At 55.0% G+C, this 12,287-nt stretch overlaps 1 protein-coding gene across 4 annotated transcripts; it reads right to left on the bottom strand.

The window, feature by feature from the left end:
- Positions 1–4,681: 4,681 nt before the first annotated feature.
- Positions 4,682–11,515, bottom strand: LOC115638282 (tetratricopeptide repeat protein 5-like). Of its 4 annotated transcripts, XM_030539870.1 has the most exons (10): positions 10,151–10,237; positions 9,752–9,884; positions 9,133–9,344; positions 8,680–8,830; positions 8,189–8,280; positions 8,025–8,081; positions 7,469–7,615; positions 7,160–7,374; positions 6,538–6,682; positions 4,682–5,714 (listed from the first exon to the last, which is right to left on the bottom strand). In XM_030539870.1, the coding sequence occupies exons 1-10, from the start codon at positions 10,199–10,201 to the stop codon at positions 5,595–5,597; spliced, it is 1,323 nt and encodes a 440-aa protein (XP_030395730.1). In that variant the 5' UTR covers positions 10,202–10,237; the 3' UTR covers positions 4,682–5,594. The 4 variants fall into 4 exon arrangements, with proteins under 4 accessions (XP_030395730.1, XP_030395732.1, XP_030395728.1 ...); XM_030539872.1 differs by lacking the exon at positions 10,151–10,237 and adding an exon at positions 11,434–11,515 and having other exon boundaries at positions 5,623–6,682; XM_030539868.1 differs by having other exon boundaries at positions 5,623–6,682.
- Between the last annotated feature and the right edge of the window lie 772 nt (positions 11,516–12,287).

Here is a 12,287-nt window from a genome sequence, read left to right as displayed (position 1 = left end):
TCAAACATATTTAAAAGTGTTTTAATTTATAAGGGAGGTCACATTCAGAGGCTTGCTATGTGAAAGGGGTCACCAGTATGAAAGTTTGAGAGCCACTGCACTAGACCCAAGTGCCCTCTGAGAGCTGGGAAAAGAACCCAGGAGTCCTGGCTCCCAGACCAGCTCTCTGACCACTAGAGCTCACACCCACTGCCAGGGCCGGCTCTACTATTTTTGCCACCCCAAGCAAAAACAAACAAACAAAAAAGCCCGAACTGCTGAAGCAAATAAACCACAACAACCCTCGGACTGTGCCACCCCAAGAATGGAGGGAATGAGGCCCCTTAGCATGTGCTGCCCCAGGCACGTGCTTCCTCCTCTGGTGCCTGGAGCCAGCCTTGCCCACTGCCTGTGCTGTGTCAACTCTTGGCATTAACAGAGGCTGTCCATCTCTGAGCGGTCCCTGCCCAGTATCTTTCTTGGGGGTTAGAAGCACTTAATAAATCACAGAGCCCAGACTGCAAATCCCTTGGTGGAATTAGCTTGTTTTGATGTCTGAATGCCTCTCGTTCTGGGTATTGATGACCTGGCTGCTTGGTGATGCCAATTAAAGAGCTGAGCTGAAGTTACTGCTGGCTCCTGCTTGAAAAGTTGGAGCCAGGCAATTAAAAAGAAAAGTTATCTCATCTCCTGAGAGCTGAGGGCAGATGCCAGGAGTGGGGGCTGTGGGTCAGGATGGGAGGCCATGCGCAGAGAAGGGAGCTGAGTCTCCAGGATCCATTTAGCTCTTGGTCTCTGGTGATGAGCAGAGCTATAATCTCAGGTTCATATGGACCCCTGCTCAGCTGGGAATCAATCTACTCATTACACATGGGACCTACTGCACAGAGCAGGAGGTGTCACTACCGCCCTGGGGTGACACGACAGGGAAGAGGTGCAGGTGAAGGGGACCTTGATGGGTTTGGTAGGGGTCTCCTAATCCCAGTGAGATTTATTCCCACATGGGTAAGCCTATTGGGATAGTTTATTGAGGTGCAAGGGGGAAGAATCTGGGTCTAGCTCAGTGAAAAGGGAGCTGAGACCACCCTAAGCAGACAGAGCATGGGACAAGGGAGATCGTCCCATTCTAAGGTTCCTGTCTATGCCTCACATCCCAGCCACACTAGTTCCTCTCTGTAGGGGGACAGCTCTGTTCTGAGTTCCTCATACATGCCCCCCCCCAGGTGCCCAAGTCCCTCACTGTGTGGGGGTCGACATATTCTGAGCTCCCCAGTCTATATCCTCCAGCACGGCTACACAAGCCACACCCTTCTCCCCCACTCCATCCATCACTCCTCAGCCACAACCCTCACCCCCAATCTGCCCAACCTCTCCACCCAGATCCCTCACCCCACCTAGTTCAGTCCAGTCCCCAGCACCTCCACTCCCACCAGCCCATCACCCCAACTTCATCCAGCCCCTGAGCCTGGCCTGTTACCCCCATTCCATTCAGGCCCTGCCTCCACCAGGCTCCACCCACCACTCCAGCCAGCCCCCAGGAGATTACCCTGTTTATTTTGGCAGAAACTGGAAAAACCTGATTTTAAATGGTGAATTTTTCCAGTTTTCCAATTTTCACCCTCGTCCATTGGGTCCCGACCAGAGTGGGGGCTGGAGGTTGACCATAGTGGGGACAGGGCCCAGCTGGGTGAACAGCTTGGCCTAGAGAAACAGGGAAGCATGCAACCTCCTAGCTAATTAATAATGATTAACGTGGGGCCGGCTGAATATAGGACCCACACAATGGAGATCCCATAAAGAGTTTTGCTCTTCCCTTGGCTTGGCAAAGAAGAAACACATCATCCCACTGCAGTGTGAGGGCTACACTTGGTCTGGGCTCATAAAGCACCTTCCCCCTTTGACCATGTACACAGCACAGGTGAGATGCAACCAGCTCTGGTGCAGGGGAGCTCAGTAACAGCCACACAGTGACACTGCACAGAGATGCTTTATCTTATGCTGAGATGCAGCCAGCTCTGGGGAAGGCTGGCACGGGAGCAGCCAGTAAGGAACATCGCAAGGGGATGGCTCGCTTGGCACTGAGGGGTGGGGTGTGGCCCTGATGCTGCCTGCTGGAGGGAATGAACCCTGCACTGTGTGTGGAGTGAGAGAACCCAGCACCTCCTAGAAGACAGAGCATTGCCTTAGTACTGCCAACCCCTGATCACAATTCGCCATATGCCCAAGGGGCTGGCACTGGAGGCTTTCAGTGTGGCCTCATATTGACACCTACCAAGTCTTGTATATGGGGGTGGTGGGGACTGTGTATGCGGTGAGGTCTGTATGAGTGTGTAATGTGGGAGGGCTGGGTGGGGGAGGCTCTGTGGAAGACTGTGTGACAAAGGATAATGTGGGGGCAGTGAGTATGTGTGAGGGGATATCTGGTGTGGGGTGTTTGTGTTGGGGCTGTGTGAAAAGCACGGGGGCGACTCTCCCCGGCATTCCCCTGGGTGCCCACAGTTCATCCAGGGATCAAATCCAGGTCTGGCTGCTCTTACACACTCCAAAGACCAAGTGCCAAGAGGGACCCAGGAGCTCAGAGAGCAGATATCAACCCCCTCTTGCCCAGCTCCCTTCACAGCAGAGGAGGGCAGGGTTTGGCAGCCCTGAAGCTCTTTTCTGGTTTATGTCTGATGTTCCTAGAAGCTTATGCTTCCAGGTTTCAGCTAGTCACCTGTGGGAGTCAGGAAGGGAACCCCACCCCCCCAAAAAAAATTTGGCTTGGTTTGAGTTTGGATTTTTGTATGGGAGAAGTTGTTTGTGGTGGTGTCTCTTTCTCAAAGCATCAGGGATGGCCAGTGCTAGAGATGGGACATCGGATCGAGTGGACCAGGGCTTTGAGGTGGCACCCAGCATTCTGTCTCAGGTGCTTGGCTGGCTGGTTCTTGCTCACACGCTCTGGGTCTAACTGATTGCTCTGTGTGGAGTGGGGAAGAAATTTCCCCCCAGATCAGACTGGCAGTGACATTGAGGGTTTTGCTCCTTCTTCTGCAGCGTGGGAGGGGTTGGGGCTGTAGGTCAGGATAGGGTGGGTCAGGACTGGGATTCCCAGGTGGAGACGGGAGCTGTGTCTCCAGGGTGCATTCAGCTTTGGACCCCTGCTCTCCTGGGAATGAGCCCACTCATTACACATAGGCCCCGCTGCACAGAGCAGGTGGGCATCACTACTGAAAGGGAGCCTATTTCATCAGGGTCCAACACAAGGCGGGTGGGGTGAGGGCCAAAGAGAGCAGATTGGTGTGCGGGGAGCAGGGCATGGACAGGCCCCGGCTCTTACTAACAGGAACTGTAACCTAAGCCTGCCTCCCTCCTACTAACCCAAAGCCTGGCAGCATGTAGCCAGAGGACTGATAAAGGGCCCCCTTGGGTTGGAAAGGCTGCCTGGTATTGCTGCAGATCCGGCCGGAGGACACTGCACCCTGCAGGGATGGAACAAGCCTCCTCCAGGAGTTTGGCCCAGCCAGGGAACCGGAGACAGGAATCGCTGGCGCTCCCAAGCCGAGAAGGGGAAGCCTGGCCCTGTGGAGCTGGGTGGATCCTTGGGGCTGTCCCACTAAGGGGAACTTCCAGGATATTTGTCTGTGGTTCTGCTACCATGCAGGGTGCTGGGCTGCGCAGCAGGGCTGGCTCTTTGTCTCTGCTGTTCCGCATTGTATGATGCAGTCCTTGGCTCGAGGACTTGAGCCTGACTTTCCCCCTCCTGGCTGGATGCCCTGACCACTGACCTATAGAGTCAGTCCCACCAGCTCACCTCTGTTTGGTTATTCGACACCCACAGGAGGCTGAGAAAAGACCAGGATCAGAATGTTCCCTCCAACCCACAATCACCCAGCAGGCAGGGCCCTAGAGTGAGGATCTCAACTTTGGGTCTCTCCCATCCCAGGTAAGTGCTCCAACCAGTGCTGGAGGGGGTGGGGGGGCGGCGCTACGGACTATATCTCCGGGGTCCACGAAAGACTTAGACTGAAAACAGACTGACCAGAATCCAGCTATACATACAGACGATAGATTGCCAATGGACTCTATGCCGCCACTCGAAATTTCCAAAGGGGTCTACATCGCCATTCGAAACATTTTAGGAGCCCGCCAATGAAAAAAGGTTGAGAAATGCTGCTCTAGAGTACGCAGGAGCATCTCCTCCTCCAGAGCTAAGACTGAGCAAGGGGTCAGGACTGAGGGGACTGGAGCAGGCCCACTGACTGCAGTTTAGGGACCCACCAGGTTAGGGAGCGGCTGAGAGGGATTTGGAGGATATAAGGGTACGTCTACACAGCAACTAGATAGCTGGGACCCTCCAATCTCACAGGGTCCTAAGGCCCTGACATCTACACAGCAGTGAAACAGCCCCGCAGCCTGAGCCTCAGGAGCCTGAGTCGACTGACATGGGCCAGCCGCTCGTGTCTACTCGCTGTGTAAACTCTCTGTGCATCTGCCCGAGTCACCTCCTCTAGCTGAGTAGTTTTCCTTCTGCACTATGGGGCTGCCTTAGTCCCGGGGGCCTGACCAGCTGCTCAGAGTCAGAGCTAATCAGGGCTGCCTCTCCATTTGCCTTCCCGAGAGAAATAATCAAAACATTGGGGATATCGAACAGTAGTTAAAGAAACAGACAGACAGGTGGTTGTGTAGGGGGATGGATGCACTGACATGACTCACCGACCATGAACCTCTTCGATAACAGATTTTATTCATTACAAAAGAAAAAAAACAAACCTTTAAATGTATAAAATTATAAAACAAAACAAACCTTTCAAAATAAATATACCACCGCTCTGTACACACACAGAGCCGGGCCCCCGGGCCAGACCCGCTCTGTACACACACAGAGCCGGGCCCCCGGGCCAGACCCGCTCTGTACACACACAGAGCCGGGCCCCCGGGCCAGACCCGCTCTGTACACACATACAGAGCAGGGTCACCAGGCCAGACCTGTTCTGTACACACACAGAGCAGGGCCTCGGGCCAGACCTGCTATGAAAGGGCCCTAAAAAAGTCCGACCCCCAAACCCACAGAGACTAGGCACCTACAAAACCCCTTAATCATCTTTGACTGTCCCTACGTCATAAGCCAGACAAACTGTGGGGGATCGGGGCCAGTGATTCCAGCCCATGGGAAGGAGACAGGAAGGGGGAGTGTGGAAAAGGAGGAGGAGGAGAAAGGGCACAGCACAGGTGCTGATGAAGGAGGCATTGGTGGGCTTGGTAGGGGTCTCCTAGTCCCAGTGCAATTTCTTCACACCTGGGATCAGCCCATTGGAGTGGTTTATTGGGGTACCAGGGGCAGAGCTTGAGTAGAGCTCATTGCCATGGGAGTGATGGCCATGTTGAGTGGACAGAGAATGGGAAAAGAGGGGCCTCTGTTCCTCTTTGTGTGTGTGGGGGGAGGGGAAATCACCCCATTCTCAGTCCCCATCCTTTGCCCCAATACCCAGTTGTAAATCCCCTGCCAGCCCTACAAGCCTCTCTAAGCCATTATATTCATGGGATCCACCAGTGGGCAGCAAACAGCAGGACAAGTCTGACCCTTCCAGTAGCAGGGAGGGCAAGAAGCTATCTTTGCACATTCTCTCCCCAGAGCATCATTCGCTCTGCACTCGGTATGCCACTCTAGCTGCCGCCTGGGTGCCAGGTCCCTGCGTCTTGCCATTCACCACCAGCAGGAGTGGGGTCTCCACACGGATCCCAGCGAAGGAGAAGCTCTGGGGGTACCGTGGAGACAGAGAAGTCAGTCAGAAGGGCGGTTAGCTCTGGAATCCTACTGATGGATGTTTGCACATCATGGATTGAAATTTCCCCACCCATCTATGAGGCTGGGCAAATTCCACTGTTAACTCCTACTGATGGTGACTTTCATTTCATGTGCTGAGGGTTCCAAACCCGCCTACAGGAGCTGAGTGCGCAAATTTAACAGGTGTCAGGAGCCCAAATCCCATAGGCAGCTGTAAAAAACCTGAAGAGCCAGTGTGTCGTCCTCCCACCTTCCTGCAGAAGACTGAGATGTGCTCTAGTGAGGGAGTAGGTGCCCAATCTCCCAGCAACAGAGTCAAAATTAACTTTTTCCCTGCTGGGCAACTAGTGGGCTTCTGCTTCCCTGGACGTGGGGGTGAATATTGGGGTAGGGAATTGCAACCCCTCTCCCCCAATTTAAAGGCATTTCCTCTACCCCATTTAAAGGGGGCTGAGAAAGACACATCGCCCGCACCGTGCTGTGAGAAAGGCCCCATCATTCTGGCATCCGTGGCCCTGTAACTGAGGTCTAACAGTTCACATAGGAAGTGATGCACTTAGCAGACAGGAAGTGTAGAGTTCATTCATGCCTCCAGCCATTGCAGTGGGGGTGGGAAGAAACAGGTGGAGGGAGGGGCATGAGGAAAGAGTGGGGATTAACCCTTAAACTGAAGAAGGGCTACAGTTCTGTATCAACCTATTTCTGGTGAATTCCCATATCCCTCCTCCCGCAGGGCCAGGCCTAGGAATCCCTCCAGTACTAAGCCTGGGGCAGGAGGACCGGGCCACACTCACCTTGCCCTCGTGCTGGACGTGGTGATGCCGGAGGTGCGGCTCAGGGATGGCCACTGAGTCGCCGATGAGTACACCCCAGCTCTGGACCATGTTATAGACAGTGACAGCAAAACAGGGGCCCTTGGAGTCAACCAGGCCGAACGTGCTGCCAGAAAACCAGGCGAGAGTGTGAGTAAGGTGATGGGACAGAAGGTGAGGGGACAGATGGATGGTGCTGAGGATGCATAGATGGATGGATGGAAGGCCACATGGATGGCTATGAGAATGGTTGGATGGGTGTACAGCACTGAGGAACATGGGTGGGTGAATGGAGCTCAGGACTGACAGAAGGATGGACAGAGCTCAGGACTGACAGATGGACAGCAGGACGAACAGGGCTCAGAACTGACAGATGGGTAGCAAGATGGACGGATCAACATAGCTCAGGACTGACAGATGGACAGCAAGACGAACAGGGCTCAGGACTGACAGATGGGTAGCAGGACGAACAGGGCTCAGGACTGACAGATGGGTAGCAAGATGGACGGATCAACATAGCTCAGGACTGACAGATGGACAGCAGGAGGATAGGCAACATCAACAAAAAGAACTACAGATGGATGTATGGACAGGTGGTACTCACAAGGGCACCTTCTCGTCCGTGGTGAGGCTGAAGACCACCCTGCCCAGCACTACAGCCCCAGTGTTCACACCCGGCTGTAAGGCGCTCAGGAGCCGATGCTCCAGTGCTACCTTATGGCCTGAGGAGCCCTGGTACCGCCCATCCCCACAGGGGCCCAGGTGGGATGGGCGCAGGCTTCCCAACATGCTCTGCAGCTTCTTAACCTTCACTTTGCCCTGCAGGGGGAGGAAGGGGGGCAGGGTCACTGACTGAGACATGTCTCCCTGTAAGCCAGGCAGGGGAGAGCAGGGACGATGAGAGATGCTCTACCTTGTTCTCCAGGAGGCTGGTGAGTCGCTCCAGGAAATCCAGAAGCTGCTGCAGGCGCTTCTGGGGTTCGGGCCAGGCTGGGTCAAGGGTTGTCGCACGGGAAAACCCCTCCAGGGCCTCCGTATAATTCTCCTCATATTTATGCAGCTGACCCAAGAGAAACATAGCACAGTGCGAGGGTTACAGCAGTGGGGCTTGGCACAAGGACTCTAGTGGGTTAGAGTGAGGAGGCTGGGAACCAGGACTCCTGGTTTCCATTCCTGGCTCAAGGTGTGAGGGGGATAGGGGGAAGCCCACTAGGTTAGAGCAGCATGTGCAGGGAATTGGGATTCCTGGGTTTAATTCCTGGCTCTGGGAGGGGAGTGGGGTCTAATGGTTAGACCAGAACGTACAGAGCTCATGCCTTCCAGCAGGGGGCAGCAGACACAGGGACACAGAGCCCCTAAAACCACATTGGGGAACTGATGCTGGCACTGCCTCCCAGGGGAAAATGCCCCTCTGAGATCTTGACACCTTTTGGTCACACCTTCCACTCCCCTCCCTCCCACCTTCTCACCGTAGCTCTGTTGAGGTGCAGGTCTGGGTTACAGGATGCTGTAGGATCCACCTTTTCCTAGGATGGAGAGGAATCATTATCAGAGCGTCCCCATTGAGCGTTCTGCCCTGCTCCCTGCAGCACAAGGCTCCCTTGCAACAAGTAGAAGACAGGGCAGTACCCACCGCCTGGGCATACGCACTTAGGGCCTGCTGGGAGATACTGGGGTTCTGACCTGTGTTGAAGAACAGCGAGAGGTAGGCATTTCCCAGGATATCTGCGGCAGAGAGACACAGAGGTTAGCACAGAGAACAAATGGACACAGGACGTCAAAGAAGATGAACAGCTGGCTTGTTGGAGGCATATAGCTAAGAATAGAGGACTGATGGATCACTCCAGCTGAGGATGGGTGGAGGGATGGCTATAGCTGAGGATGGATGGGTAGAGGGATATAGCTGAGGGGAATGGATGGCTACAGCTGAGAATGGAGGGTTGACTGCATGGATATCGCTGGGGTATACTATTCTACCCCGAGTCAGGTGAGGGGCAGGAAGTTGGAGAGCATACTGAGAAGCCTGAGCCCCTCCCAGCTGGTGCCATGTGGGGTCCCAGTGTCCTTTGAAGCAGGGAGTGAGCAGGAGCAATGCTTGGAGGAGAGAAAGGGGCTGTCACTCACACCATGACCGGCCATCCCGCACGTCCATCTGGACAGCCAGCTTGGCCTGACGGACACTGTCCATGATATTCTGGGCATGCTGCTCTGTGCTCTCGGCTCGCAGCTGCCGCAGCACCATGGACAGATTCTGCAGCGAGACCTTGTTCTTCCGCTGGGGAGAGACACGGCGCCAGGGTCAGCACCTCAGCCCGGCCTCCCGCCTCTCCACCCATGCCCTCTCTGCCTTCAGATTGACCAGCCTGGCTCCCCTTCCCTCCCCTCCCCTCTCCTGAATCGGCCCCTCAGCCCAGCCAGCCCTGGCTCCCCTTCCCGGAATCAGCCCCTCATCCCTCCACCAGGTCGGCCCCTTGGCTCCAGCTACCCAGCCTCCCATCGGACAACTGGGTCTCTCCCTTCTCTACCCCCTGGGATCAGCTAAACCAGCCCACCGGGATGCCTCGGGGTGGGACTCACATGCCCCAGAGCCCCAGAGAAGCAGGTGTGGGCTGCTGTGATGTCACCCTTTTTCCAGTAGGCCTCGCCCAGCTGGTTCCAGGCTTCCACCAGCTCCGGGTCCAGCTTCACAGCCTTGGCCAGCAGCTCCTCAGCCTGGGGCTTGTAGTCGGGTGTAACGTTCAGAGCCTTCCCCTTCAGCATCAGTGCCCAAGCCCGGCCTTGGGAACAGCCTGGAGAGACAGAGACACAAAGGGAGGGCATAGCCTGTGGCACAAATCCCCTCCAGCCCCAGGGCAGTGGGCTGGCTGGGTCAGGGGGTGAGGAATGGGGCAGGGGCCCTTCTCCTCTTGGGGACATCAGCTCGCCTCCAGTCCCGTGGCAGGGGGCTGGATGGCTCAGGAGATGAGAAATGGGACACTGGTCCTTACCCCTCTAGGGTCACCTGCTCCAATCCAGCCCCAGGGCGGGGGACTAGTTGGCTCAGGAGTGGGGCATGGGGATTTTCCCCTCTAAGGGGCTCTGGATCCAATCCAGCCCCAGGGGGCCCTAGGTCTGGCTAGCTCATGGGGGTGGGGAATGGGACGTGAGGTTTTCCCCTTTAGGGCAGGGAGTGCATTTCCCTCTTATACCCAGTTACCATCTATCTCGCCCATCTGCTGTAGCGTTTTCTCCATTTCCTCCAGCACGTCCTGCTGCTTTCTCCCAGCATCCTCCACGCTGTGGCTTTCGAAGTAGTGATCCCGGAGATAGTACAGGCCATCGACCAATTCCTGTGAGGATGGGGGACAGGTGGGTGAGGGGGCAGGGGTGGGAACGATCACATCGGTAAACTGCAGCCACAGCTGCCTAAGGGGGCACGTAGCGTGGCGGTTAAGGCACTGGCCTAACACTCCCGAAACCAGGGTTCAAAGCCCAGCTTTACCAGAGACTAGACTAGACTAGACCAGTAACCTTGGGTAAGTCGCTCACAGCCTGCAGGAGCCGGCAGACGCAGAGTTCGCCCCCCCGGCCGCGGCCGCAGCAGCCCCGCCGGTACCTGCAGGGTTTGCACGGCCTGGCGGCTTCCTCCTTCTCCCTCCGCAGCCATGTTCGCCGAGCTCCGCCCCTTCCTCCGCCTCGGCGTGAGCGCGCTGCAGGGCGAGCCTGGCTGGGCGGCGGGGAGAGTAGGGACCTCTGCGGGGCGGGCGGGGGGAATGCGGCACTCGGCGCTCGCCCTCCCCCCTTCACAGCCCTTGCATACCTCTGCACACACACACAGCCCTGACTGCTGCCTCCTCCCACAGCTCCTGTATTGCAACATCCTACACAGCCCCTGCATTTCTTCCTCCCATACACACACAATCCCTATATTCCTACACACACTGCTGGCATTGGTCCCCACACCTCCCTCCATTTACCAGCCCTCTGCAACCTAGCCTGGGGTCCCCACATTGCCCACTCCTGGGATCCCTTTTTAATTCCATGCTCTGCTAGAGGTGCCAATGTCTATGTTTCTCCAGGATTGTCCCTTCATAGCTGTCCTGGGAAGTCGGTTTGGGAGCTATCAGCTGTCCAGTGTGATGGGCTCAGGACTATCGCAGCTGTCCCGTGTTTTTGCATCTCAGAGGTGGCAGCCCTCCAGACCTCCCAGTAGTCTGCTTTGATTCTTTGACCCCCAGTGCTATGTCCCAGTTGAAGCAGCTCCTGTCCTGTGGGGCTGGCTGGGTTTGGTTCCCTGATCCAGGCGTTGTGCCCTGACTCCCGCTACATGGGTTGAAGCTGTGACGGGTTCCCCCTGGAGTGCCACCTGGAACTGGGGTTCCACGGAGCCCTCTGACATACCAGGCCAGGCTCCCTCTCACACTGTGCTGCTGTGATAAGCTGTAGACCACTCCCAGACTTACACTCTCACCAGCATTTGCACAGGCAGGGACACATTCAGCTGCAGTTACATGGAGCCTGACCAAACACTGCATGAACCAACAGCAATAGAGAGGCTACAGCCTAGTGTTGCAGACACAGCAGTGCCAGAGGCAAGCAACAGCGGTTTGTTGCCCAGAGTGCTTAAGCGCCAATAAACACACCAGGGTGGAGAAGCAAACAACCAAATTTATTTGAGATCTCAAAGCAGTGCAGGGAGAATAACTCAAATCAAGCACACCTAAAACAAGCAGTTTCTTCCTTTTATATCCCAGTTGTTTACTACAAAACTTTCTTGCTGACTAGCTGATTTCTCACTCCCCCCCTCCTTTCCCATCCAGCTGCAGTATCTTTTCTCATTCAGTTTTTTGTTTTCCCCCTTCCTCCTCCCTCTCCGCTGCTGAGACATGTATACAGTACCTTAAAACTTTGCAGCTTGGGCTCCCTACCCCCATTCCAAGTCCTTTTCTTCCAGAGCTTCTGTCAGGTGCTGAGTTGTGGGGGAGTGAAGAACAATAGATGAGATCACTCCCTGCCTTATATAGCTTTTCCATATAGTGGAAACCATTTGTTTCAAACTTGGGTCTCAGACCAGTTTGTGGAAAAATACAGGTACCCAAAATGGAGGTCAGAGTCATGTGCTCTGGTCACATACCCTTGCAGAGTCATAGCAGCCATTACTTATGGGCTGTCTGGAGCATTCTCAGGAGGCTCACCAGGTGAGAAATAAGCTTCTCCTAAGGCCTGTTGTTTTTCCTAATGACCCATTACCCTGAATGGGCCCTTCCCAACCAGCTACCTAGACTGGAAGCATCTTCCTGAGTGTTCTTCACTCCCCAGGTGTAACTACATTTGAAATACAGATACATAGTCAATATTCATAACTTTACACACAAAAATGATACATGCATACAAACAGGATAATCATATTCAGCAAATCATAACTTTTCCAATGACGTCACATGATTCATCTTGTACAAATTGCATCATAATTATGTCATAATCATCATAATCGTCCCCCCATGAATATGGGGTCTAGTGTCACAGAAGCGATGCTCATATTTCACCTGGCCCCATTGTGGTCTGAGTGGGGACACAGCCAGGCCAAACACAAACATCGCTGTGACTCCATACACCAGGAGCCATAGCACAACACCTGGAGCGGGGAACCTAGCCCAGTCAGCTCCACAGGACAGAAGTTGCCACTGTAGGGTGAGTATGGAACAGGCTTGCTCTGCAACTTCCCTCGCCACTCCCCCCACCCTGGGGGCAGC

Source organism: Gopherus evgoodei, chromosome 21, assembly GCF_007399415.2.
Source record: "Gopherus evgoodei ecotype Sinaloan lineage chromosome 21, rGopEvg1_v1.p, whole genome shotgun sequence".
Taxonomy (NCBI): Eukaryota; Metazoa; Chordata; order Testudines; family Testudinidae; genus Gopherus; species Gopherus evgoodei.
The sequence above is the reverse complement of the archived record's forward strand: the minus strand, read 5'-3'. Positions and strand labels throughout refer to the sequence as shown.